This window comes from Condylostylus longicornis, unplaced genomic scaffold (assembly GCF_029603195.1).
Source record: "Condylostylus longicornis isolate FDR11 unplaced genomic scaffold, ASM2960319v2 ptg000040l, whole genome shotgun sequence".
Taxonomy (NCBI): domain Eukaryota; kingdom Metazoa; phylum Arthropoda; class Insecta; order Diptera; family Dolichopodidae; genus Condylostylus; species Condylostylus longicornis.
This window is the reverse complement of record NW_026578009.1, coordinates 4060114-4085018: the sequence shown is the minus strand read 5'-3', so window position 1 is coordinate 4085018 and position 24905 is coordinate 4060114. Positions and strand designations below refer to the sequence as shown.

Genomic DNA, 24905 nt, shown 5'->3' with positions numbered 1-24905 from the left:
TTATAAATAATTAAAGTATTTTATGTTCAAAGTAGGATAAAATTTCATTTTATTTCCGAAAACATATTTGAAGGTATTTCTTTTTGGGTCTTATATAAAGTTTTTGCAAACCAACTATTTTAATTTCCTCTTTTATAATAACAATTTTTTTTTTCTCTCTGTTTAATTCAAAATTTGATAGAAACAAACTTTTGGCAAACGAATACAGTTTAATCTTGAACAAAGAATATTAAAGTTGATTGTGTCAATACCCGTTCATATGAATAAATCTGAGGGTTAAATGATAATTTCTTCATCTATTCTTACTTACTTCATCTTTCTACAGCGGGGTACAGATATAATGTTGAAGCTCTCGGCGAGTATTTCTTTGGCAGTTTTTTGGAAAAAATAGTTCGTGTGGAGAAGAGGACATATATCTAAGAAACTACTTAAGGTAAAGTACTGAAATTTTGTATAAACAAATATGGTAACATGGGGATTTCAGTAAAAGCACTATACATATAAAAAAAGCAAGGTTGTCTGAAACAGTGTAGCAATTACAGTAGAATTATTCTTTCATTCGAGTATCACAAACACGGCCAACTCTGCCAATTTATTAATTTTGAAGAAATATGTTGCGTTTCCTTTTTTTTCACTTTTCTATTTCACTTTATGAAGATTAAGTGAAATTTTTATATATGTACATACATATTATTCATATGTAAGTATAAAAGGTTAAGAAAGACAAATAAAAAGTAATTATTTTTAATTTTTATGGTTTTATAAGAATGTGTTCATTAGATTTCCTTTTTTTCGTAAAAGCTAAGATCAATGACTTATGGCAAATAATAAAAATTTTTTTTAAATATCTATAGGTACTAAAATTATTTCTAAAATTATAAAGAATTTAATTTCAACAATTAAAGTCTAATTTTGTTGTCATTCTGATCAAATATAAAAATTTCCCTGCGTTATTATTTATTTTTATAAGAGTTCCATACGGGACATTACACCTGATCTGCCAAATATGTGCATAACTTTGCTACAAACCAAAATAAAATCGCACAATATCCCTGACATGTCAAGAATGTAAATGATTTGAACGCATTCCGATATTCCTACATACGTTCCCATAGGTATTTTAGCCACAAAAAAAAAAAAAAAAAAACAGTTTGAAAATTTTCCAATATTTTTGTCAAAAAATCTGAATGTAACTGAAATAGAAAGCGACTTGTTGAATACCATGTACACACATATAAAGAATATAAACAGTAACATGTACACATACATTCTAGTAGTATTCTAGTAGTATGTATATAAATGTCTCATTTTATACATATGTTTATAAGTATTGGTATAATTATGTAACGTTGTACATATGAGTTTTCTCTTTTTTTTTTAAATTCGTAAATATAAAGACATTTTAGCCTTTATGTCAAGAGATGAAATGAACACATGTGCCATATGCTAAAATTATTTTTTATAAAAATGTTGGCGTATTTGATTTTTTGTTTTTTATTCCATAACATTTTTTTGGTATAGCTAAGCTAAATGTTTATTTTTAGTTTCAGGTGAGATTTTTCGTATAATGAAATAGTCAATTTTTTTTTTTAGTTTTAGGACTTTTCTAAAAATTTTTTATAAAACAGTGCTTATTAGTTTCACTCTGTTCGTCCGTTCGTCCGTGAACATGTTTACAGAGCCTATACACCCTTTAAGATAGAAAGCTGAAATTTCATATGTACATAGATTTTTACTAGAAATTTATTACCGTAGAACAAAATTTTTACCTATCTGCCCCCTTCAAAAAATTATACTCTCCTAAAACCATAAGGATGAGCATTTTTGATTCAAGTGAAAACATAAGCATTTTTTAAACTTTGCAAACACAGAAATATAGTGGTTAGCTTATTCTACCGCGGCATACTATACTTGAACTTTAAAAAAACAAAATGGCCGTTCAAATTTACCGTTATCTAAAATACATTTTTTGCGAATATTTGATGTCGTTTTTCCTCTAGACCACAAATTGTAAGGTTCTGAAATTTCAGCAACTTTTATAAACTAATAAATAGTTCATTTTGTTAGAAAAAAATGTTTTTCCATCTCTATCCCCTCTCAAGTTATCGCCTCTCGAAATTTATAAAATTTGAATTTTTTACGCCTTATATTTCCCGAAATCGTAAGCTTTTTCAAGTTTCTATAAACTCAAGAAGCTAACGGTGAATTCCATGACATTAAAAAATATAATTATTTTTCTTAACTCACAAAATTAACTCTTAAAATCGAGCATTATGTTAACACCTCATTGAATTAATTTTTACTTTATTTCAAAGATTGCATAAATCGTTCATCCTAAATATATGCAATCCTAGAAGTAGTTTCGTATATGAATGAAAATAATTTTAATAGTGTAGTAGGCATACATAGATTGTTTTTAAAAGCAATATTTTCATTTATTGGACGAAAAAGTGCTATGATACTTGCCGTTGGTTTGACCCAACTTTATTTAGCTATAAATGGGATCTTTATTGCTTTTTCACATAGAATTTAGAAAAAAACAAGAATTATTTGTATTTCTAATTAAAATATAATTGCCGTTTTTTTTTAATTTTTTTTTTCACAATAATTATCGCTAGTTAAAATTATTTGTTCGTCGAGATATAATCTTCGGTTTTCGGTTTATTCTAAAAGAAATCTTGTTATTATCATTTTATAAAAAAAAAAAATCTAATTTGTTCCTAAAATTTTCACTTTTAATTTGTTCTTAAAGAAAACCTAAAAATTTTTAGAAAAATTGTTATTATAAAGTGTAAAATATACTTACGGTAGATTTTCCTGTCGAGTATGAGGAAACTGGATACTATAAAACAAAAAGAAAAAAGAAATAATTTTACAATCTTACAATTTAATTGATAATTGGTTGAAGTGTAAATGTTTGTCTAATTTTTTTCATTAATTTTTTTCATTAAAAAAATATAAAATGCATTATACTCAATTCTATTCCCTTTTTTGAATTATATAAAATATTTTTAATAAAAATTAATTTTTTTTGCATGTAGCGCTCCAGGCATAATTTTATCAAAAAATATTACTTTTCTTTATTCTGTTAAATTTGATTGAGCTCAAATTTATAAGAAAAATTTCACAAGTGCATAAGGTGTGATATGTGAAGTCAAGGTATACATAAAGCATACATTTTTATACGTTGCAATAAAAACAAAATTGCAATATTTGTATGATTGTTCATCATACAATTACTAATCTGTATGATTTCGAAAAAATAATGTGTCAATTGTAATTATAAAAACTCACTAATAATGTCTCAAGTTCTAGCATACTAAAACAAATAAATACAATTACATAAAAATTTTCCTGATCATATTATAGATTGTAATTAAAAATTTGTGCTTTTAAAGAATTTACAACCGTTTAATCCAGATTCAAGGAAGTGTAAAAAACTTAGAGGTGAATATACTCGTACATATTAGGTACTGTTTACATATATGAAAATATCTAAATTACTGTTTATAATATAGTACGAAGACTAGGATTTAAGCTAAATTTGATATAAGTTGTACTACATATACAACACAGTTTAATATTAGATTTTGTCTTAAAACAAATAACAGAAATCACTCTATCCTCCTCTGATTTACTATCGATTTTTTTTAAAAGTAAAATGGCGAAACTTAATTTTTTATCCGAGTTTTGAACAGAGATGAACTTATTATGTTGGTTATAATTTTTGAAACTATAATTATTAAATTTTAACGTTAAACCTGAGCTCAATGAGATAATTTCAATGTGATATGCCACCAGACAGTTATCAGACAGTCATCAGTCTTTGTAATAGATTTAATTTTAAATATTCCACGGTATTATATATGAACGCATTTCACTTTTGTCACAATTGCCATGTATGTATGTAAGAGTTTTTTTTTTTTAAGTAAGAAACTTTTTCAAGTATTCTTGACTTCGAAATTGCACTAATACAGAATTAATACAAAATTCAGCTTATCAATTGTAATTGATGAAATGTATTGCAATGCAATATTATTGCAATTCTGAAGTTACTGTATTAATTGAAAATTTTGATAATTATACCCGTACGAACGTATGTTCGAAGGGTATACTAAATTTGCCTTATTATTTATAACGTTAAGAAATAATGGTCTGAGATATAGACTCAAGTGTATGTTTTTAATCAGTGTCGTGTGTCGATTTAGCTTTGTCTGTCCGTCCGTCCGTCCCAATAATAACTCAAAAACTAATTGACCCAAATTCACCAAATTTTCACATATTATTTATTATAATAAATGACAGAACGGTATTTAAATTGGATATGCACGGAGTACTGTTTCGAGTAGCTGCCATACAACTTATTTGACTATATCTTAGAAACTATGAAAGCTGTAATATAGAAATTTCACACAAGCGAATATATTAATAGAGCCAATGTGTTTGATAAAAGTCGTTGAAATTAATTGGCTCTTTCTGGTAGTTGCCATACAACTTCATTAATAGTTTTGCCATATCTTAAGAAATATAGAAAACACAGTACTGAAATTATTCTCACATAGGATAACAAATTTGTACAGCCGTATCACAGAGTTGACACGATAAACTCTATTTTTTCTCATTTTTTCATAAATTATTTAAATTTATAATGGCCATTGTTTGTTTATCTAAAAATTTACAAAAATATATTATATAAGTTTTGAGAAAAATCTACTGCTCTCTTGTTTAGTGGTTTTCGAAAATTCATGTATAAAATTTCTAAACCAAATTTGTATTGCGTCTTTATTTTTTTTTATAATTTATATATGTTTTTTTTTTTAATTAAATATTAATTCAACCTGATTATTTTAAAATTCAATAAAAATTTTCTTAAAAAAATGAATAAGTGCATTTTTATTTATTTAATCCTTGCGTTTTTTACTTTATATTCAATTATTTAAACATAGCTCTTAGAAAAAGTAAAATAATGTCTCGGAACTATCAATCATAATTAATGATTAATTATAAATTATATATGATGTATATATATATGAAAAATTAATTTTTCCATTAATTTAATTTTCAATTCAATTCAGTCTATAAAAGTATAAATAAGGCTCTTCAATCATAAAGGCTTAATGTATAGTTATGCCTTTATAATTGAATTGTAAACCGAGTAGGTTCTTATATAATAAAGTTGCAAAATATTTATTTTTTTTTTGTCATAAATCTAAACTATACATAAAATATTTGTATGTATATGCTGTAGAAATAAAAAGAAGTGAGAAAAATAAAGAAAAAAACACACAAAATTTTTTTTTGTTTCAATTTTAAAAACTTGATAAATTTAATTATTAAAATTTTTTTAGTATAGTTTATACAAAAAAAAAAAAAAAATTAAGTAAAAAAACAAGATTTTAAAAGCAATCCAAACAATAATCAAAACTTTTCCTCAAAAACAATTTTCATTTTATTTTTTAATTTTTCCTTTTCTTGTTTGCTTAATGCAATTCATTGAACCTCTTTGAAATGCACATTTTTATATCCTGCTTTCCATAAACTAATAATATGAATGTATATATATATATAAGTAAAATAATAAATATATAATGTGTGTATATAATTAAATAATAAATTAATGTTACTATGAGATTAGTTAGAATACTACAATTTTTTTTTTTATTATTTTTGTTTTTTTGTTTACTTCATTACATTTTTTGCTTTTCGCATTATTTTATTAAATTGTTTTTTTCTCTGTGTATATTATTAATATAAAATTATAATTGTATATGTTTTCATAAAGATATTATATTATTCAATATTGTTTAATTGAATTTAATTTTTTTTTTTTGTTTTTGCTTTTTGTGTTTAGACACGATATGAATAATGTCTGTATGAAGTACCACCGGGCAGTCTGCCAGATGATGTTGATGAATAACTATAACCACCGGGACCAGCACCAGTTGTTGATGTACGTTCGGTGGAATAATAACCACCGGGACCAGAACTAGCATTTCTTTCACTTGTATAAGTTGAACGTTGAGTACGATTACTTAATGGATCATTTGAATTTGAACGAGATTCAACTGTTGATGAATATGAATATTCATGATTACGGGATTGATGAAGACCTGGTCTTTCTGTAGTCAAGTATACACGTGGAGTCTGTGAATTGCAATATTTATATAACATATTATATATCATAATATTTACAACAAATCCAAAGGATAAAAAAAAAATATTTGTTTTTTTTTTTTTAATTTATTTTTTTTTTTTTTGGAGTATATATATATAGTATTGATTTAATTTTGAATATATATATATATATATACCAAATATATATATAAAGTATATATTATAAATGATTAGTATCAAAAAATTTGAATAAAATAAAATCATTATTTTTCAATTAATTCAAAAATAATATAATAAAAAAAATAATTAAGAAACAGGCCCTTTAACTGAATTGTAAACAAAAATATCAAAAAAAAAATATAACGCGAAATAAAATAATTTTGTAGAATTTTTGTTTAGTACGTATAATTAAAATATATTTAATCAAAAAGATTTTAGGAAAAGCTATCAATTAGCTTGTAATAATTTCAAGAATTTTTTCTATTGATTGAATAATAAAATTTTTATTAAAAAATTTAAATGAGAAAAAAAAAATTCAAAAAGATCGTCGAAAATTATTTTAATTTTGAAATTTTTTTTTTTTTATATATTTTTTATATTAAAAAATTTATTTTAATAATTATATTGCGGCGACAAAATTTTTATAGTTTTTAATGTACATATGGGTAAGTTTTTTTTGTATATAAATTTCAGTTTTTTTTCCTTGGTTAAATACTCATATTATAATGTATATATAATAAATATATACATATATATATATACGAGTATTTTGTGTGGAATTGTATGTAAATATATATTAGAGTATAATATATAATATGGTATATAGTATAATATTGCTATATATGTATATTTATTCAATTATTACATGTTTTTTTTATATTGTGCATTTTCTTGAAAGAGATTCTTAATTTTTTTTTTCTAAATATTTACGACAACAAAATATTAAATATAAAAGTTTTTTTTTTTAAATATTTCAGTACAAATTACGATATTAATGTTATAACCAATGTTATATCGGAAATGCTTTAATTTATTATTAAAAATATTAATAAACTGTTATATTAAATGTAAGTATGTATAGGACGAATATATTATAAATTATGTAAAATTAGAAACATGACATTTAAAATTAAATTAATTTAATAATATCTTAAACAAGATAACAGTGCAATCTCTATACAAATAATGCTTGCTATATTATATAACAAATATCTCTTTTTAGAATTAAATTATGTTTATAATTTATTTAAACAAATTATATTAGGCTTTAATTTTATTGTTTTTTTTTTCTACATTTAGTATTATACGGACTAAAATTATGAGATTTTAAGTGTTTGATTTATAGAGGTTTTACTGTAATCTTCATATTATTTGAATAACTTTCCCGATTTCATTATATTTGTATGATAAACCATTATATAACAATCCTGTATATATAATATTAATATTTTGTGTCAATAAATCAATATTAATTTTGATATTTAAAAACAAAAAAATATTCTTAACACTATTAATTGTATTATAAATATTAATTAACAATTTTATTATATTATATTTAATATTATTAGCCTTTAATATTTTGTAAAAGAATGTTAAGTGATTTAATGTGAAATTCTTATTATGGTTTTGTTAATCAGATTGTCTATTGTAAAATATTTTCTATTTTTTATTTATTTATTTATAAAAATGAGTGTGCTTTTTAAATTTTCATAATTAATCAATTTAGAGCGGTCTGTCTCCCATTATAATGTTCGACTTAACTCAACAACAGAATTTTATTTTTATAGTCAGTTTACGATATATAAATACGTAACGTAAATTGAACAAAATATTGAAGTTATATGTAACGTACATAAATCTGACAAAATATTAAACAATTACGATATGTAAGTACGTAACGTAAATTTAACTTACAAAATATTATATAAAATATTATTGTGTATATAAAACTGGCATTGGACCAGCATTTGATTTTAATTGAAAAATGCTTTGTATTTGAATAAAATTAAAATTTTCTCAAAATAAATTCACAAAATTCTTGTTTAAATTCTTAAAATTTTTAAGAATTTCAAACAATTAATCACAAAACATCCCCTGTATATTTTTTATTGGATCACTTATCTAAATTATATCCTAACTAAATCAAGTCTTCTCTATAATTTTGTAATAAATTAAAAAAAAAAGAATGTATATTTGTTTTTTTTTTGTTTAATTACAAAAAAAAAAGTTATTTTGGAGGAAGAATAAAATTTCATTTGTAAATTTTTTCTCTACTAAATTATTTTTCGTTCGATTTTCATTAAGCAACATTAAATGGCATTCAAAAACAAAATGATTTAAGTGGCAAATTTAAAAAAAATAAGAAAAATTGAAAAAAAAAAGAGTAATTGCAATACGAAAACTAAAAAAAAAAACAAATTACTGAATTTTATCAAGTGAAAAGTTTATGTAAAATAATTTTTTTTTTCTGTGTATTTTACTACATGTATAAAAAATTTACGTAAGTATATTTTATACACATACATTTTCATTAAATTTGAAACATTTTCTGTATATATAAATACAATGTAATGTTAAAATAACATTAAAAAAAAAAGTGAAAAAAAAAAAAAATAAATAAATATTTTAAGCATAAGCATATTTTGCTCGTTCTCTTGAAAATTCATCACCAATTTTCCTATGAAGTCGTGGTAGTACAAAATCAATACTATCTCGAAAAGCCGAAGCTGCTGTATTTCCGCCGGCTTCAATTTGTTTTGTATGTTCATCGACAAGTTTAAATACCCTTTCACGGGTTTTTTCTCTAGCCGATACATATGGTTTAATTGGTTGTGCTAATACCTTAGCACTTGGTTTAATTAAAGCACGATTAGCTGGATCAAGAATTGAATTATTATTGGCTCTCGAATAACGATCAGAATATTTTGAATTATCACGACGGCCGAATGCTGTTATTGGATCAGCAACTAAAGCTGGCCTCGGTACAAATGGTACTTTATCCCATGGTATTTCATGTCGTTGACAAATTGGTCTTCGTGATGTCTGGAATTTCCATATCGAAATAATAATACAACCACAATTAAATTATATTTTAAAAAAAACATATACATTTATATTTTATATTATTGTAGTAGGTATATTTTCTTTTTCTATTCTTTTATTTTAATTTTTTTTTTTTTTGTTTTTACAGAAGGCATTTATTTTAATTAAATTATTTCTTTAATGTAATGAAAAATACTACCGAATGCTTGTTAAAAAAATTAATTTTATTAAAAATGGTAATAAAAATTATAAAAGAATCATGTTTTATCAATTTTATTAATAATGGTAATTAAAATGTATAACTACAATCTATAATTTGCTAAGTAATCAAATATAAGTAAGAAAAAATGAAAGTATTTACAAAAGATTTAATTAAAAAGCAGATCTTTTATATAGGTACAATACATTATTCAAATAAGCTGAAGTAGTTCTAATGGATTTTTATTAATGTTATACTAATTAATTTAAATAATTATTATAATTTACATAAGTATTATAGTAAATGTAAAATATAATTATATTTTATAATTATTTGTTTATTCGTATCTATTAAAAAATTAATAATGAATTTTATACGTTTTGTATTTTGCTTTAATAAAAATATTTATTTTTTCTTTGAAAATATAATTTTCATAGAATTTATTAAAGGCTTCTGTTGGTAAGTTTTATTTTGAAGATTTAAACATGTATTTAAACTAACATAAAGAAATCTGGAAATATAACGTTATATTTAAAATTTTGGTGCCATTTTTTTTTTATATAAATGCTGAATCCTAATTTACAATAAACCTAAATAAGTTTTACAACCCATGTTCATTATACCCGCTCATATGTATAATACTGTTATACACGGATAATTAAAAAATTGTTATGGAATTGAATAATTAAAATTGGAAAAATTGTATCAAAAAATTATATTAAAAGCAGATTAGAAGTTAATAATTTGTTAATTTTCATTCTGCCAGATTCTCTCCCTCTCCTCTTTTTGATTGCCATATAGTCAGTATAGTCCAATGAGCAAGTATGCATGTAAATTTATGGGAAATAATTAATTAAGAATTAAATCTAAAAACTCGTTCTTTATACGAATTTTTCAAAATTATTAAAAACATTATTAGCATTAAGAACATAAGAAATTTTAAAATGAAAACTATACGAAAAATGATTAATTAAAATATTTAAAGAATAACATAAAAATGACAACTGTAACAATAAAAATTGTAAATAGTATAATATTAAAATTCATATGGGACATATTATAAAAGTTTGCCAACAATTATTGTACTACAAATACAATACAAAAACAAATTATGTTATTGTAAATTGGACATTTTCATTATCGGGCATTATAATACAATTTTTTTCTTAATTTTATGTCAAGGTTTTTTTTTTTGTAAATTTTAAAATTGCAATGTCAAAAATTCACAATAAAATATAAAACCTAATATAATTTACAAAATATATCTTGAGAAAATTTTTCAATTGATATTATTTATTTTATTTTATGTACATATTGTATATATATGTATTTATTATGATTGTATGTACATACATCCAATTTAAATATATAAGTAAATCTTAGTGTATAAGTATAACATTATACGTAAATAATATATCTTTAATTTCAATATTTTCTATTCAAGGTTAATGAAATTATTTTCAAAAAAAAATTATTGTAATTTCTAAAAATAAGTGAAAAAATTTTTAGGCCAACAAATACGAGATTTTTAATACGCAGCTGCAAACAAATTAAAATCAAAAATGTTTTCTTTTCTTTTCTCATTTTCATTTTAACAAAGAATGAAATAATTTTTATATTCAGAATATTATTCGGAAAAACAAAAACGAATATCAGAGAAAAGAGCAAAATTCTCGGAAAAATTTAAGAGAAAAATCATAAAATAAAATTGTATTCTTTTTTTTTCCAGATTTTGAAAAATTAAATTTTGCGGGCGAGTCAAAAATACTCGTATATAAAATGAAAATGAAATATAGGCAACGAAAAAAGAAAAAACGAAAATATTTTCTCTTTGGTGGTAATTTGATCCATTTGTAAATATGTATAAAGGTAATAAAAGAAATAATTTGGAAAATTTGGTTGCCAACCATTTTATTAAAAAAAAAAAATGTAATTTAAAAAAATTTATAATGCCGCGATTTGATTAAGTTTGTATGTATGTATATATAAATAATGTAACTGTTAGAGTCACAGTAAAAATTCATAACCACATACTTATATCAAAAATTCTTAATAAAGCATTTGAAATAATTTTGGAATCAATATACGAGTACCTATAATTTTCATAAAATTTTTATTTAAAATCCTTCTGTCGAAAATGAAAATTCAAATCCAATATCAACTTAATTTATGCCTTAAAGCAACTAGGCAATATTGCTATAAATTATTGAATCTTCAGTTCAGCAATTTAATCAGCTAGTTCTATAACTTACTAACAGCAGTACTAGAATGTATAGTGTTTATGTTTAATAAGACATGCCTAAATGTGTAGAACAGCAGTAAGAGCTTTTTCAAAAACTAAGACATTTCCCAATATCTTAGATAAAATCCAATAAGGTATTTCAGTAATTTCACATAATATTGCATTTTTATTTAGTGTTATTAAACAAGATGGAGGTCGAATAATTTTTTTTTTTTTAAATTTTTTAAAATTTTACTCTACATATATTTTCTTCAATCAGGATAATCAAATTTATAACTTTTATGAATTTCTTTAGAACAAATAGAACAAGGCATTAAGATGAATAGAATAATGACAATTTCAATTAAGTACTAGAATTGTATTTTCAAAAATTACTTAGCTAAATTTACAAAACAAACGATATATTTTTGCAGTTGCCAATCAATTCAAAAAATTGCATTCATTATTTTGTATTCATATTCATATGCGTGCATGTTGCCTTTTCAGAAGAACTTTCATCTTCGAATCTCGAAATATTCGAGGAGTTTCGAGCTCTTTCTCTAAGCTTTGTTTTTTATAATATTCTAATGTTATTGATTACAATTGTGACTTAATAAATTTACACATATGCTTGAGATTTTTGTTTCATACAAATTAGGAAACATTGAAATTTTCAATTTTATACACTCTGACATGAAAGTTAAGTTATATAGAATTTTCGAATACATATATATATATACTAGTATATATATATATATATAATTAAATTAGTTTGAGAAAATCGAGTTCAAATTTAATTTTTGGTTGAACTCAATGAAATTCAGCATGTAACCTCAACATATCAAAAGTAAAATGGCTTCAAAATTAACATCCTATGCTATTAAGGTCATTTTGGAATATACACCTATACATATGTAAGATATAGTATAAAATTGAGTACTTAAAAGTTCAATTATTCAATAAAAATTTTTAATTGTCAATAAAAATATTTTTATGTAATAAAGATCTCGTTTATTATTCAGATTTAAAATAAAATTTAATTAAATTTAAAAATTTCCAATTTAAAAATTTTAATTGTTTGGCAAAAACAAAATGAAAAAAAAATATTTTTTCTGAGAATTTCTTTCAAAAATTTTTAGAAATTATAATTTTCTCTCCTCCTTCATTTTTTTTTTTTTTTTTCATTTATTTTATCAATGATCTCATATATTGAACATCTCAAATTTTGACAAGATTTTTTGGACGAAAAAAACTAAAAACAAATTTTCTAAATTTACAATTTTCTTATATATATTTTTTTTTTATTAACTTTCCTAAGTGACACCATGCCATTGATGGTTTGCTCTTATGTGTTATAATTATTTTATGTTATTTGGAATTTATATTTGTATATATGTATGTACAAACTTCTAGAAATACTTATGTATAGTGAGATTGTAGTAGGAGTAAGAGAAAATTTTGTTGAATAAAATGTTGTTGTTTTTGTTTTTTGGTGTTTAACCTTCATTTATAACAACATAGCCAATATATAACATTTATTTTTGGTTAAAATTTATAACAATTAAAAGAATGAAATTTTAATAGATAGAAAAACAAGGAAGCCTTGACTTTTATATAAGTTATTTTTAATAGTATTTACTAAAATTAAGTGTTTAACTAATTAAAATTAATAAGATTTTCTGGTAAAATATTTTTTAGGCTTCTTGAAATTTTAAATGATTTTTTTGACTAAACTAAAATTAAAAATGAATTTTTTTCTTTTTAAAACAACAAATAGTTTTCATTTTTATTATTATTGTTATTGACAAATTAATTTCTAGGAAAATTGGCATATTTCCTAATCAGATTATCCTTTAAATACTTATGTTTTATTTTCTTAATATAGGAAAAAATACATTTTATTTTTTCCAGTGTAAAGTCATATAAACAAAATTTTATATTGAAATTTTCAAAATTTTCGTTGCCGAGTTTATAATAATTATTAAATTTAATAAAAATTATTAATTATAAAATAACAATTTTCTTAATTTACTAAATAAGTTTAAAATAGAGAAAATTATATCCCAATATAGAAACACTTTTATGTATATAATTCAAATCAAAACCGTTCCTGTGTTATATGAATTCTAAAAAAAAGTGACCGAAATTTTAACATATCCAAGCCTTTTTACTTATAATTTTCTTTTCAAAAAAAAAGGTAGAAACTTTAAACAAATATTTTGTAAGAACACCATTGGAGAGGTTTAATATAATTCGTTAGCCGTTAAAAAAGCTTTTATTTATACAGAAAATATATCGAAAGAAAAAAAACATTTTTTTATATCAAGATTTTAAAGGCTTAAGCTGTAATAAAATGTTTAAGCTCAAAAAATTATCAATATTTATAATTTTTTAATAATTTTAAGTATTATAGTTATTAATTGTTATTAATTATGGTTGGACTGTCTACCCGACTGAATTCATTATACTCTTCATAAATAAATATTTAATTGTAATAACAAAATTCTAACATAAATATGAACCTAATACTCGTAATTGTTTTATTTTAACTAACTATATTTCAAATTTTAAAAGTATATAATTAACAGAAATTCAAAATATATATGTAGGAACTAAATGTTCCCTAACGTATATGAGAACTAAATTGTACTCTTAATACAAAATTTAGAATATTTTCAAGCTAATTGAACGACATATGATTAATATTACAATTTCAGTTTAATTTTACTCTTTTTATAAAATCGCATGCACATTTCCAGTTTTTTTAACGAATAACAAAATGTAAAAATGGAAAAAGGAAAAATTAACAAAAAAAAATTTTTCATATTAAAAATTTTATATATATTAATTATCATGCATTATAAAAAAAAAAAAAAATAATGAAATTATTATTGAAAACTGTTATACACAATTTTAAATAAATTAAATAATTAGCAAAGCTTTATAATAATTAAAAAGCATTATTTAAACAAAAAACAAAAAATTCTTTAATAAATTTTTTTTTATTTTTTCGTTCTTTTCAATTATTTTAATAGTTATGTAACAAATTTTCAATGTCTTATTTAAAATATTTTATTCTTTTATTCTTGTTAAGCATGTATGAAAGTTTTTATTTAATTTTTACTAATATCATTCATTAAAATTGTTCAAATAGTTTATTTTATTGTACTTAAATAGTTTTTTTTTTTTTTTTTCAAAACTATTATATATTTTTTTTTAAATTTACTACGCATACTTTTATTTTTTATAGTTTTCAATATAATTTTTATTTAAAATTCTTAAAATAAATACTTAAAAATTTTCTAATAATTAAGATAATTGTTATATTTTTCAAAATTTTTAAATAAAATTTGATGTATACATTTTTAAACATTAAGTATACGTAGTAATTTTAATTGTTATATTACAAATGATACTCGTATTAAAAACAATTCACAATATTAATATGAAAAAATATTAAAAAACAAAATATAATTATTAAATCACACTTTAAATGTTTTTGTTTTTAAATTTGTCACTGCCACATTATTTCTTTATTTTTTTTTTAGTTTTATAATGGTTATAATTTTTTGAAATATTTTTAAAATTTAAATAATATGAGATATACTTATGAAAGTTCCTATATAAAGAAATATATAACATTACATATATACAATTTTTTTTTTCGATTTTTTATATAACAGAATTAATAAGTAACCACTATATTTGTGTTATATAATATATACTATTATATGACATATATTTTATTTTAAAATTAAAATATTGCAAGAAATTTCTTAATAAATTAGGAAAAGTAAAAATTTTTGTGTGTTTTTTTTTTTTTGCAATTATTTTCTTGCATTTTCGAGGAAAATATTCGATTGAAAATTTTTTATTTTTACTTATTTTTTATATATATATATATTTTGCACTCATTCATTTTTAAAATTTTTAAAATTTTTTAATATTTATTTCGAAAAAAAAAAAAATTCATTTAAGACGCATCTTTTTGAATATAATTTAGTTTTCTTCTTCTTCTTCATTTCAGTTTATTGTGAATTGATCATAGCAATTTTGTTTTTTCTCAATATCTCTTAATACAATTAAAGAGTAAATAGATCACAATTGCCGTTTATCAAACAAATAAATTGGAAATGTCAAAAAAAAAAAAATACTTTTTATTAATTAATTTTTTTTATAATTTTTAAAAAAATTTCATTTAATTTTTAATATTTTAATATAAATTTAATGTGTTAATTTTAGAAGAGATAAAAAAAAAAATTAAAAATTAAGAATTCATTGTATTAAAAAAGGGAAATTTAACAAAAAATTTTGTATAATGCATTTTATTCCAACAAAAAAAAAAAAAAAAAACAAACCAAAAAAAAATTATTTCAAATTTAAAATTTTAATTTTATTGATTTTAAATTATTCAATATTTTAAATATAATTATGTATATATATATATATATATATAAATTGTATGTATATACATTATTCTTACCGAAACTGTATACGAAGAAACTACTGGTCTTGATGAATAAGACCTGGTCGTGTAATAATCACTTGTGTAAACCATTTTTGTAATTTTATGTTTTAATTTTTTTTTTTTTTGTTAAATAATTCGCTTAAAAATTTTTTTTTTTAGATTAGAAATTTAGATTTTGAGTCGGTGGTGCTGTGTTGCGTTAATACAAAAAATTAAAATTAAAATTCGATTATAAATTTTTTTTTTTTTGCAATTTTTTTGTTTGTTTTTTCAAATATATACGGTTTTTAATTTTTTGTATATGCGATGGTTTTTCAATTCACCCGAAATTCGAATAAGAAGTTCACTCTACACTAGTTCGTGATCGTCTAAAAATGAAAATTTTCAATTTTAATATTATAGGTGAAGGAAAACAAAAAAAAAAAAATAAATTTTTAAAATTAAAAAAAAAATCAATTTTTTGTTTTTTTTTTTTTTTTTTTTTGAAAATATATTTTCTTCGATGTATGTAAATATGAAATGTACATATAATTATGACACATACATACATATCAGCATATTTAAGTGTATATTATAAGTATATAGCGAGAAAAACGAAAATAAGAGAAGAAAAAAAATTAAAAATATTATTTTTGGAAATGAAAAATTTTTTGTTTATAAAAACGATTTCAAAAAAAAATTTTTTTTATTTTGTTATTTTAAATTTTCTGTTTACATATTAATTTATAAATTAAAATTATTATACATACACAACCACATATATGCATACATATTTGCAAAAATAATTTTATTGGATGGTTTTTTTTTGATTTCGAAGTGGTCTTTCGTTAACAAGGTGAATTCTTTCAAATTAATAAATAAAATATTCTATATATGAAATTTCATTTTCTATTTTTTTGAATCAATTTTGGAAATCTAATTGTTAAGCTTCTAAAAATCTTGATTCACTCATAACCTAAATAATATAAATAATTCAATAATAAATTTATTTTTCCACTCTGGTTTAATACCCAATTGTATTTTGTTTGAATCCAAACAAAACAAACAAAAACTATATTTCTATAAAGGTATATAAAAATAGTATTGCGAATTTAACATGAACTCCTGACGAAATTTCATGTACATATTGTAGTATTAAAAATATACGATTAGAATTATGAAGAAGTTTAAAAATTAACAATACTCAAGGTAACCATTTAAAAGATGAAATTTTGTACACAGAACGAATTTTAGTGAAGATATTTTTTCTCTAGAAAAAAATTCTCCCTGTCACATACGATTTAACTAACTATAAAATTTCCATATAGCCAATTCCATAACTAAAGTTATTTAAAATTAGTTTTAATTTTAATGTGTTTTTTAATTAAAATATCATAGTTATGTTCTTAGCATTTCTGTAACTACTGCAGCAAATAGTTTCAAATTAACTTCAATTATAAACAATAGAAATGTGTACATATAAACTGTAAATCAATGGCTTGATCGACTAAATTTTTGATTATGGGCTTCAATATGTTGAAATATATTATATGTATATCATGGAAAACAAGCTTACCAAAAGAATTTTGCGTTCTTAAAATGTGATCACTTAATAAATAAAGAGTGAAATAAAATTTAAATAAAGTTTGGGTGGTTTGTAAAGTATCACTTTTTCCTTTTAACAAGAAACAATTTTATTACCTTATTAAAATTACTTTCATTCGTACACAAAAATAATTCTAAAATTGCATAAATTTAGGATGAAAAAAAAAATTAAAAGAGTAATTAAAATAAAGTTCGAAGTCCAGGGTTACTTAATTCCAGTTAAGAAAAATAATTGCATTTTTTGATAGCATGCCATTTACCGTTAGATTTCTGTATTTAAAGAAATTTAGAAAAGTTTCCTGTCTCGGAAGACGCCGAAAATTCAAATTTTACAAATTTCGAGAGGCTGTAACTTCGAGAGGGAGTAGAGGTAGAAAAAAATTTTGTTATAAAGAAATAAATTCTTTTTTAATATCTAGAAGCTTGTAAAATTTCAGACCTCTACAACTGATTGTCTAGAAGAAAAACGATATCAGAAATTTAAAAAAAAGGACCTTCAGTAACGGATAATTTTAGCAGTCTTTTTAATATTTTATTATAATTAGCCATGCTACGCGGCAGAAGAAACCAGCTACTATTTTTCTGCATTTATGGTTTTTCTGAAATAAATAAATAAATAAAATCAATAAATAAAATTTTCAGGTCCTTGAAGGGCTATAACTTTTAGAGTAGTTCCCCTACTCTAAAAGTTATAGCCCTCCTTCTCCCTACCTAGGGAGAAGGAGGGGGAAATAGATAAAAATTTTCTTATACTGAAATAAATTTATAATAAAGATCCATTTATACATGAATAACGAAGATACGTGACGACGAAAAGTGCTGAAAATTAATTTCTTTTAGTTAGAATAGCAGAAAGAAATTTAAATTTTCTATAATAAATGTCGCCAGCTTTGCTTTCGAAAAAGATAATAATAAATATATAAACATACATATTATGTACATGTAAATGTACTAAATATTTTGTATATGTACATTTGATAAATTATATTAGATCATAATTATAGCTTTAATAATTAATTTTGATTATAATTTTCATATTAATTAGAATAATATTTTTTAAATTAAATATTAATTTATGTACGAATTCGAAAATTTATTTCATAATTATAAAAAAACGGGATATGCATAATATAAATTAATTTCTATTTTAATTACATTAATTTTGAATTTATATTTTTTAATTAGGACAGCATACAAGCATAATTAAATTTGTAAGAAAGCATGTTTACATTAGAAAAAAAATATTTTTTTTTTTGAATAGTGTTAATTTCCTTATACACAATTTACGTATTTGATTAGACTACGCATAATATATCAGTATACCATATTTATATTGTGCAATTTCCAATAATTTTAACACATACACACAAACATAATCTATATATTGATAATAATATAATTTATTTATTGATTTTAAATTTTGCAAATTTATTTTCAGTTCAATTGGAAATTCTTTTAATTTCATTTTTTATTTCTTTTTCCAATTTGAATTTATTCAAAACAAAATTTATTTTTATTTTTAATTTTTTTTTTGTAGATTTTTATTTAATTATCCAAAAATATATGTATGGCAGTAAAATGATGTTGTTTTTATTTACTTGTAAATATTTTATGGTAGAAAAATTTAAGAATTTCAGCTTTTTTCATACAAAAAAAAATCATAAATAATAGCTGTGTTCCAAATTAAATATGTTTAGCGCTTCATTTAATTCGATCTGTCTGTCCATCCGTATGTTCATCTACATATCAGTTCGTCCTCCCTTACAGTTTTATTTATATAAGTTCTTGATCCTTTATAGATAAAGAAAATCGAAATTTTATATACAAATAGATTTACAAGAAACTTACTTTATTTTTTTCTCCTTTTATCGGGAAACGTTACGGCCAGAGATCATTGATATTTAGAAGAATATGACTATTGACTACTGAAATTGTTCATTAACTCAATTTCGTTTGTTTTCAAATTTCACCTTGGTTTTTTTTTTCTTAAACACGTTCTCACTTTGTTGAAATCAAAGAATCTCGAAATAAATTTTTTTTCCCCATTTCTTTATCTTTTGTACTTAACATTAACAAAAAATATTGTAAATTTTGGCTTGTAATTTTTCCCGAAACTGCAGGTTTTACTAATTTTCTATAAAAGTATTCTAATCCTAGTTAACTCTTGATTTCGACCAATATATTTTTGACATTTTTTCTTCTCTCATCCGAAATGTATGCAATATATTTTAATGTAATAATTAAAGTAATTTTTTTCAAAAAAAGATTTTCACTTATACAAACGGATGAGTGCTACTTTGCAAAATTTTGACTTGATCTAAATTTATTCAAAATTTTTCATGATTTTCTTATTTTTTGCCGTATAGCTCAAAGATATAAGCAAAATATCAAAATGAGTGTATGTTGTATTATAGTTAAATTAGAAGACATTGAAGTCATTATGCTTTTTGATTTTTGAACTTCTACAGAAATTAGCGATGGTGGAACTGATGGAACTGTAGTTCTCGCAGTAAAAGTTCAAAAAAAATGGAATTTTATTTTTAAAAATTCTTATAAGTTTTGGCTTATAGTTGATTTAATTTAGAAAGCCCTAGAGATTTAAGATAAAAATTAATTAACAGAAAGAGAGATGAAACCCAGACACTTTTTTTTTCAATTTTTTAAAATTTTCTTACAAATGTAATTATATCTTAATTAATAGTAGTTTGTATTTGGCAAAAGTTGAGTTTAAATGAATTTTATTTTAATATTTTTAAAATTTCCTTAAATATTTTCATCGCTGTAATATGCTTAAAATGTGCATGCCATTTTTGTATTGTACATTTTCTCTTTCAAATAATTTTTAAATTTAAAACCATTTTCGACATAATTTTATTCTATTAATAATGAATGAGTTTTGTAAGACCTTCTATATTTGAAAATCAAAAAATTTATTCTGTACACAAGGTTATACTTGAATTCTTCTCTATATACAGCCATGACCACTAGAAAAAATTAAGAAAATAAAATTTCACTTTTTTTTCTCTTTTATTTTCGAGAATAATTCAGACATGCTGTCACATTTCTTTACTTTTGTTTATTCACAATAAACGTTATTAGTTATAAATAAATATCAAGAAAAATAATAATATAAAAATTAAAATTGAAATTGAGGTAAACAATTATTTTTTATTTTATTTAAATAACCAAATATTAAATTAAAAGAATTTTTTTGTCTAATTTTCTAGGTGAATAATTTGGAACGAAAAACAATTTCTAAATAATTTGACTTCTTCTACTAGTAACAGGTGCTATGTAACAAACAACTGACATATTAATAATATTGTAATACAGCAAAATACTTTATACGTTCTTTGATGGTAAGCTTAGATTAAACTAGATGACCCAACTGTTAATCTCTCTTTATTTTCTCGCCGTAATCGCATATCAAAAAATTACTACGGGACTTTTTTAGACAAATGCTGTGTTTTCAGACTGAACAATCCATCGATAGTTTTTTTCTTGTGTTTGTTTGTTGAAGAGCTAAACTTGCACTGTATTTAACCTATAAAATACAATGCAGCGCGATATTTATAAAGGAAATTTTTCAACATTTTACTTTTTTACCTATACCATAAAAATCTATTAAAAACTCTTCTGAACTAATTTGAGCAAAGATTCTATATTTTTATATGATTCTATATTAACTCTTTAGTATCTGTGGGTATATGTATATGATATTCTTTCCCCAACTGTTTATGAATATTTCAGCCGTTAAAGAAATTATAGAGACTTATAGCAAAAAGCAATCGCAAGGATTGGTGCGGCACTACATGAATCAAGTTATAAATTGGAAAATTGCCGTGATTAAGATCTTTTGTTTAAAAAAACTGAACAACTTTTATTATATCACTTTTTATGGAAATTGGAATTGTTAAATTCTACCTGCAGAAAATAATTTAAGTTCTATGGTTTTGGTTTAAAATATGTAGAAAAAATTTTAGTAAAGGAATTTATATAGAAGCTAGTTTCAGGCTTGAAGAAATTATTTCAGCCCAAAAATATGTTAACTGGAAAAAAATTCAAATATGACGGTGTAAAGTATCAAAATACCTAGATCTCAGTGAATTCAGTAATTTTTACTCCAACACATTTTTAGAAGTTAACGTAAACCCATTGACTGGGCCAATGCTTTTCTAAAATAACTGAAGTAATTTCATTTTCATTTACATACATTTACTCATACAGAAAGAGTGCTTTTAGAACTACCCTCAACTTTTTTTCTATTTTTTTAGAGAGCATAAAAACTATATTATTAAAAAAATTCAGATGTGATCAGCACATAACCGACCGGAATGTATATTGTCTAGATTAGTAAAACTATTCAATAAGATTATGAAAATGCGTTTTAAACATTTCTTTACAATTTTAAGGACACTAATAAGCTTTTAGTTAACATACCTATAAAAATGAAAATTTGGCTCTTAGTAGAGTTTTACTTTGTGCTACTCAAATTCCCTGAAATGCTCACCAGTTAGTTTTAGTAACAACCAGAACTCAAATATCAAATTTCAAGAAATTCCATTAATTCGTTCGGTAGATATGGAAAGAAATGTTCCAAGATCAATTTCCGAACACCTTTCCAAAAAAATTTATGGATTCATTGCTTTACCATTTCGAATTTAAATATTAAATTTAAATGAAATCGATTGATTACTTTTCTTTACAACATAACTAAAAATGTATATTTGTCCCGCATTAAACGTGCAGTTTCGCGGACGATCGAATGAAGCTTATATATGAAATTTCAAGTAAATCTGTTGAATATTTTCTTTAAATTGATTAATAATGTAAAACAGGTCCGTTAAAAGGTCCAGTTCCCGAGAATTGATATATCTCAAAAAATCAATCCGTGCCATATAGTCGAAATAAACTTACCTATAAAATTTAATAAAAATCGGTTCAACCGAACATGAGATACCCGCGTGCACACGTAGACAGACAGACCGACAAACCAACAGGCCAACAGAACGACACCTCTCTAAAAATAGTTTATTAACGCTTCCCTACTGCGTGTAGAAGTGCGTTCCTACCGAAAACTCGAGATGAAAAATGCGTTGCCATCACATAATCTCCCTCATTGTATACAATGCGGTCGGTAAAAATTTTTATTTTATAATTAAATAATTAATGATTGAAATAAATTTTATATTGCAAATTTAGGATTTGAAGAAATTTTTTCTTGCAAATGTTTTTAATGAGTGTGTCATGTTTTTCAGAAATTTTCTTTTTTTATATATATATTCTAGTTAAATTGACCATGAACATAATATTTGAAATATAAAATTTTAGTTTATATTTATGATGAGATCAAAAACCGGAAACGAAATGATTTATTCAAATTATGTTTAATTTTTACAAATTTAAAAAAATTTTTATTTCTTATTTTTTTTTTAATAGTGGGAGATATTAAAGAAATGTACCGGAATATTAGAAAAAAATTTTATTGTATGAAAGGAGAAGGCATCCTCCTCATTTTAAGATTTCTGTTTTTCCTGAAGATGATATTTTGTTCTAATATGTTCTCTTTGTTTTAACATTCTATATAATTTTCATCTAACATCATACAATAGAGTTTTTTTTTAACTATTTTCAAACATAGAATAAATTTTTATTCAAAAGGATGAGAAGACGATTGACCTCATTGGAAAATTATTATTCTAAGATTTTTTCAAAATTTTGTGCAAAATTAAATGATATTACAATGATTAATTTTCATTATCTGCATCTAAAGCTCTCTGAATAATATAAATTAATAGATACCAGAATTAGACATAAATTATTGAAGAGAAATCTGCCATTTTACAAATTGTATTAGAATTTTCATTGTTAATTATGCTTCAATTTTTCAGAAATGTACTTAAATAATAAAAGTTGTCTTTATATTTTCTTAAAGTAATTTTAGAATATTTTTCAAATCTTGTTAATTCTTTGCTATTATTGTTAGTTATAATAAAGCTAAAATCTTTTTAAATTCACCTGTTTAAAAATCTGAATACCCTTTTTGAATCAGGACAATAAAAATTTCTACAAATTAACAAAATTTAAAATTACGAGTATTCTAAACCCTTCCGAATTTCTTAATATAAAATAGAAAAAACAACAACAATTTATTTATAACTTTGGATATTAAAATTAAAATTTTAATTTTCATCTTTCCGCTTTACTAATCATGATGTTATTTTACCTGTTTAATCAATAATTTTATTTTACATAACACTTGATTAATAAATTTGAGTATTAATCAAAGTTATTGACAGTAAAATCATATTGGCTAGAATATTTTAAATTAAAGGATCAATTTTATTGAAATTTAATTAAAATCTTTAAACTGAAAAAGTTAAAAAATTGAATATCTTGTTTTTAAATAAATCTTGAAAGAATTTTCAAAAAGTTGGAAATCTTGAAAATTGCCTGCTTTTAGGCTTGTTTATTTTACGATATCTTATTAAGTAGTACAACACTATTACATAGATTATTTGTATTAGTATAAATTGAAAGGATTCTTAAGGATATATAATTAAATATAAAAGTCTATGTAACAACTTTATAGTGGATGTACTTAACGATTTAAAGGGTTATACAATAGCCCCACCACTCTATGTCATATATGGATCATTAGCTGTTGAAAAAATATTAATGAGAACATCCCTACACATAAAATTTTTTCTGTTATTAGCAATTATTTATATTGCAGGTCTCAATAAATAATCATGTCTTAAATAACTGAAACTGGTTTTGTTAAATAATGTTTTTATCAATTTTCTATTGCAAAATATTTTTCAGCTTATTCTTAATTTTGTTATGTATAAATACATAATGCCTAAGGAGATACGAAAAGTTCTTACCTCGTAATAAATGTTAAATACGAACTCTATTGCAATGTAAACAGTAGCAGATAGTAAGGTTTTGTTGCTTTTTCATAAACATTACCTCTGGATTTTAAAATATTAAAGAAATACCAACTGATGTACCTAGAAGTATGCAATATTTGTATAATATTTTAAATTGGAATATAAATGAAAAAAAAAAACAGGAATATAATAAATATATAAAGGAAAGTACATAAATCAAAATACTCAGCAAAGTAGTGCAAAATACTTTGCAAATAAGGTGCTGTTTTGTATAGAAATCCTGGTATTTTAGATTAGAGTAGAAACGAACTTGTTCGTATAAATTTGAAGTTTAAAGATTTGAAGTAAATTTTTTACAAATTTTTTGTCTCAACTGTATGACGC

At 22.2% G+C, this 24905-nt stretch overlaps 1 protein-coding gene across 7 annotated transcripts in view; it reads right to left on the bottom strand.

The window, feature by feature from the left end:
- Window positions 1-16422, bottom strand: part of LOC129609846 (protein anoxia up-regulated-like) — a 49102-nt gene extending 32680 nt beyond the window's left edge. For 5 of the 7 annotated variants that reach the window (XM_055521973.1, XM_055521972.1, XM_055521974.1 and 2 more), the window contains exons 1-2: window positions 16060-16422; window positions 2807-2842 (exon numbers count right to left, since the gene is read on the bottom strand). In XM_055521973.1, coding sequence (XP_055377948.1) covers window positions 2807-2842; window positions 16060-16134 — 111 coding nt within the window. In that variant the 5' untranslated portion in view covers window positions 16135-16422. Of the gene's footprint in view, window positions 1-2806; window positions 2843-5422; window positions 6145-8671; window positions 9157-16059 lie in introns of those variants that run through there. The other 2 variants (XM_055521979.1, XM_055521978.1) reach the window with 2 other exon arrangements.
- Between the last annotated feature and the right edge of the window lie 8483 nt (window positions 16423-24905).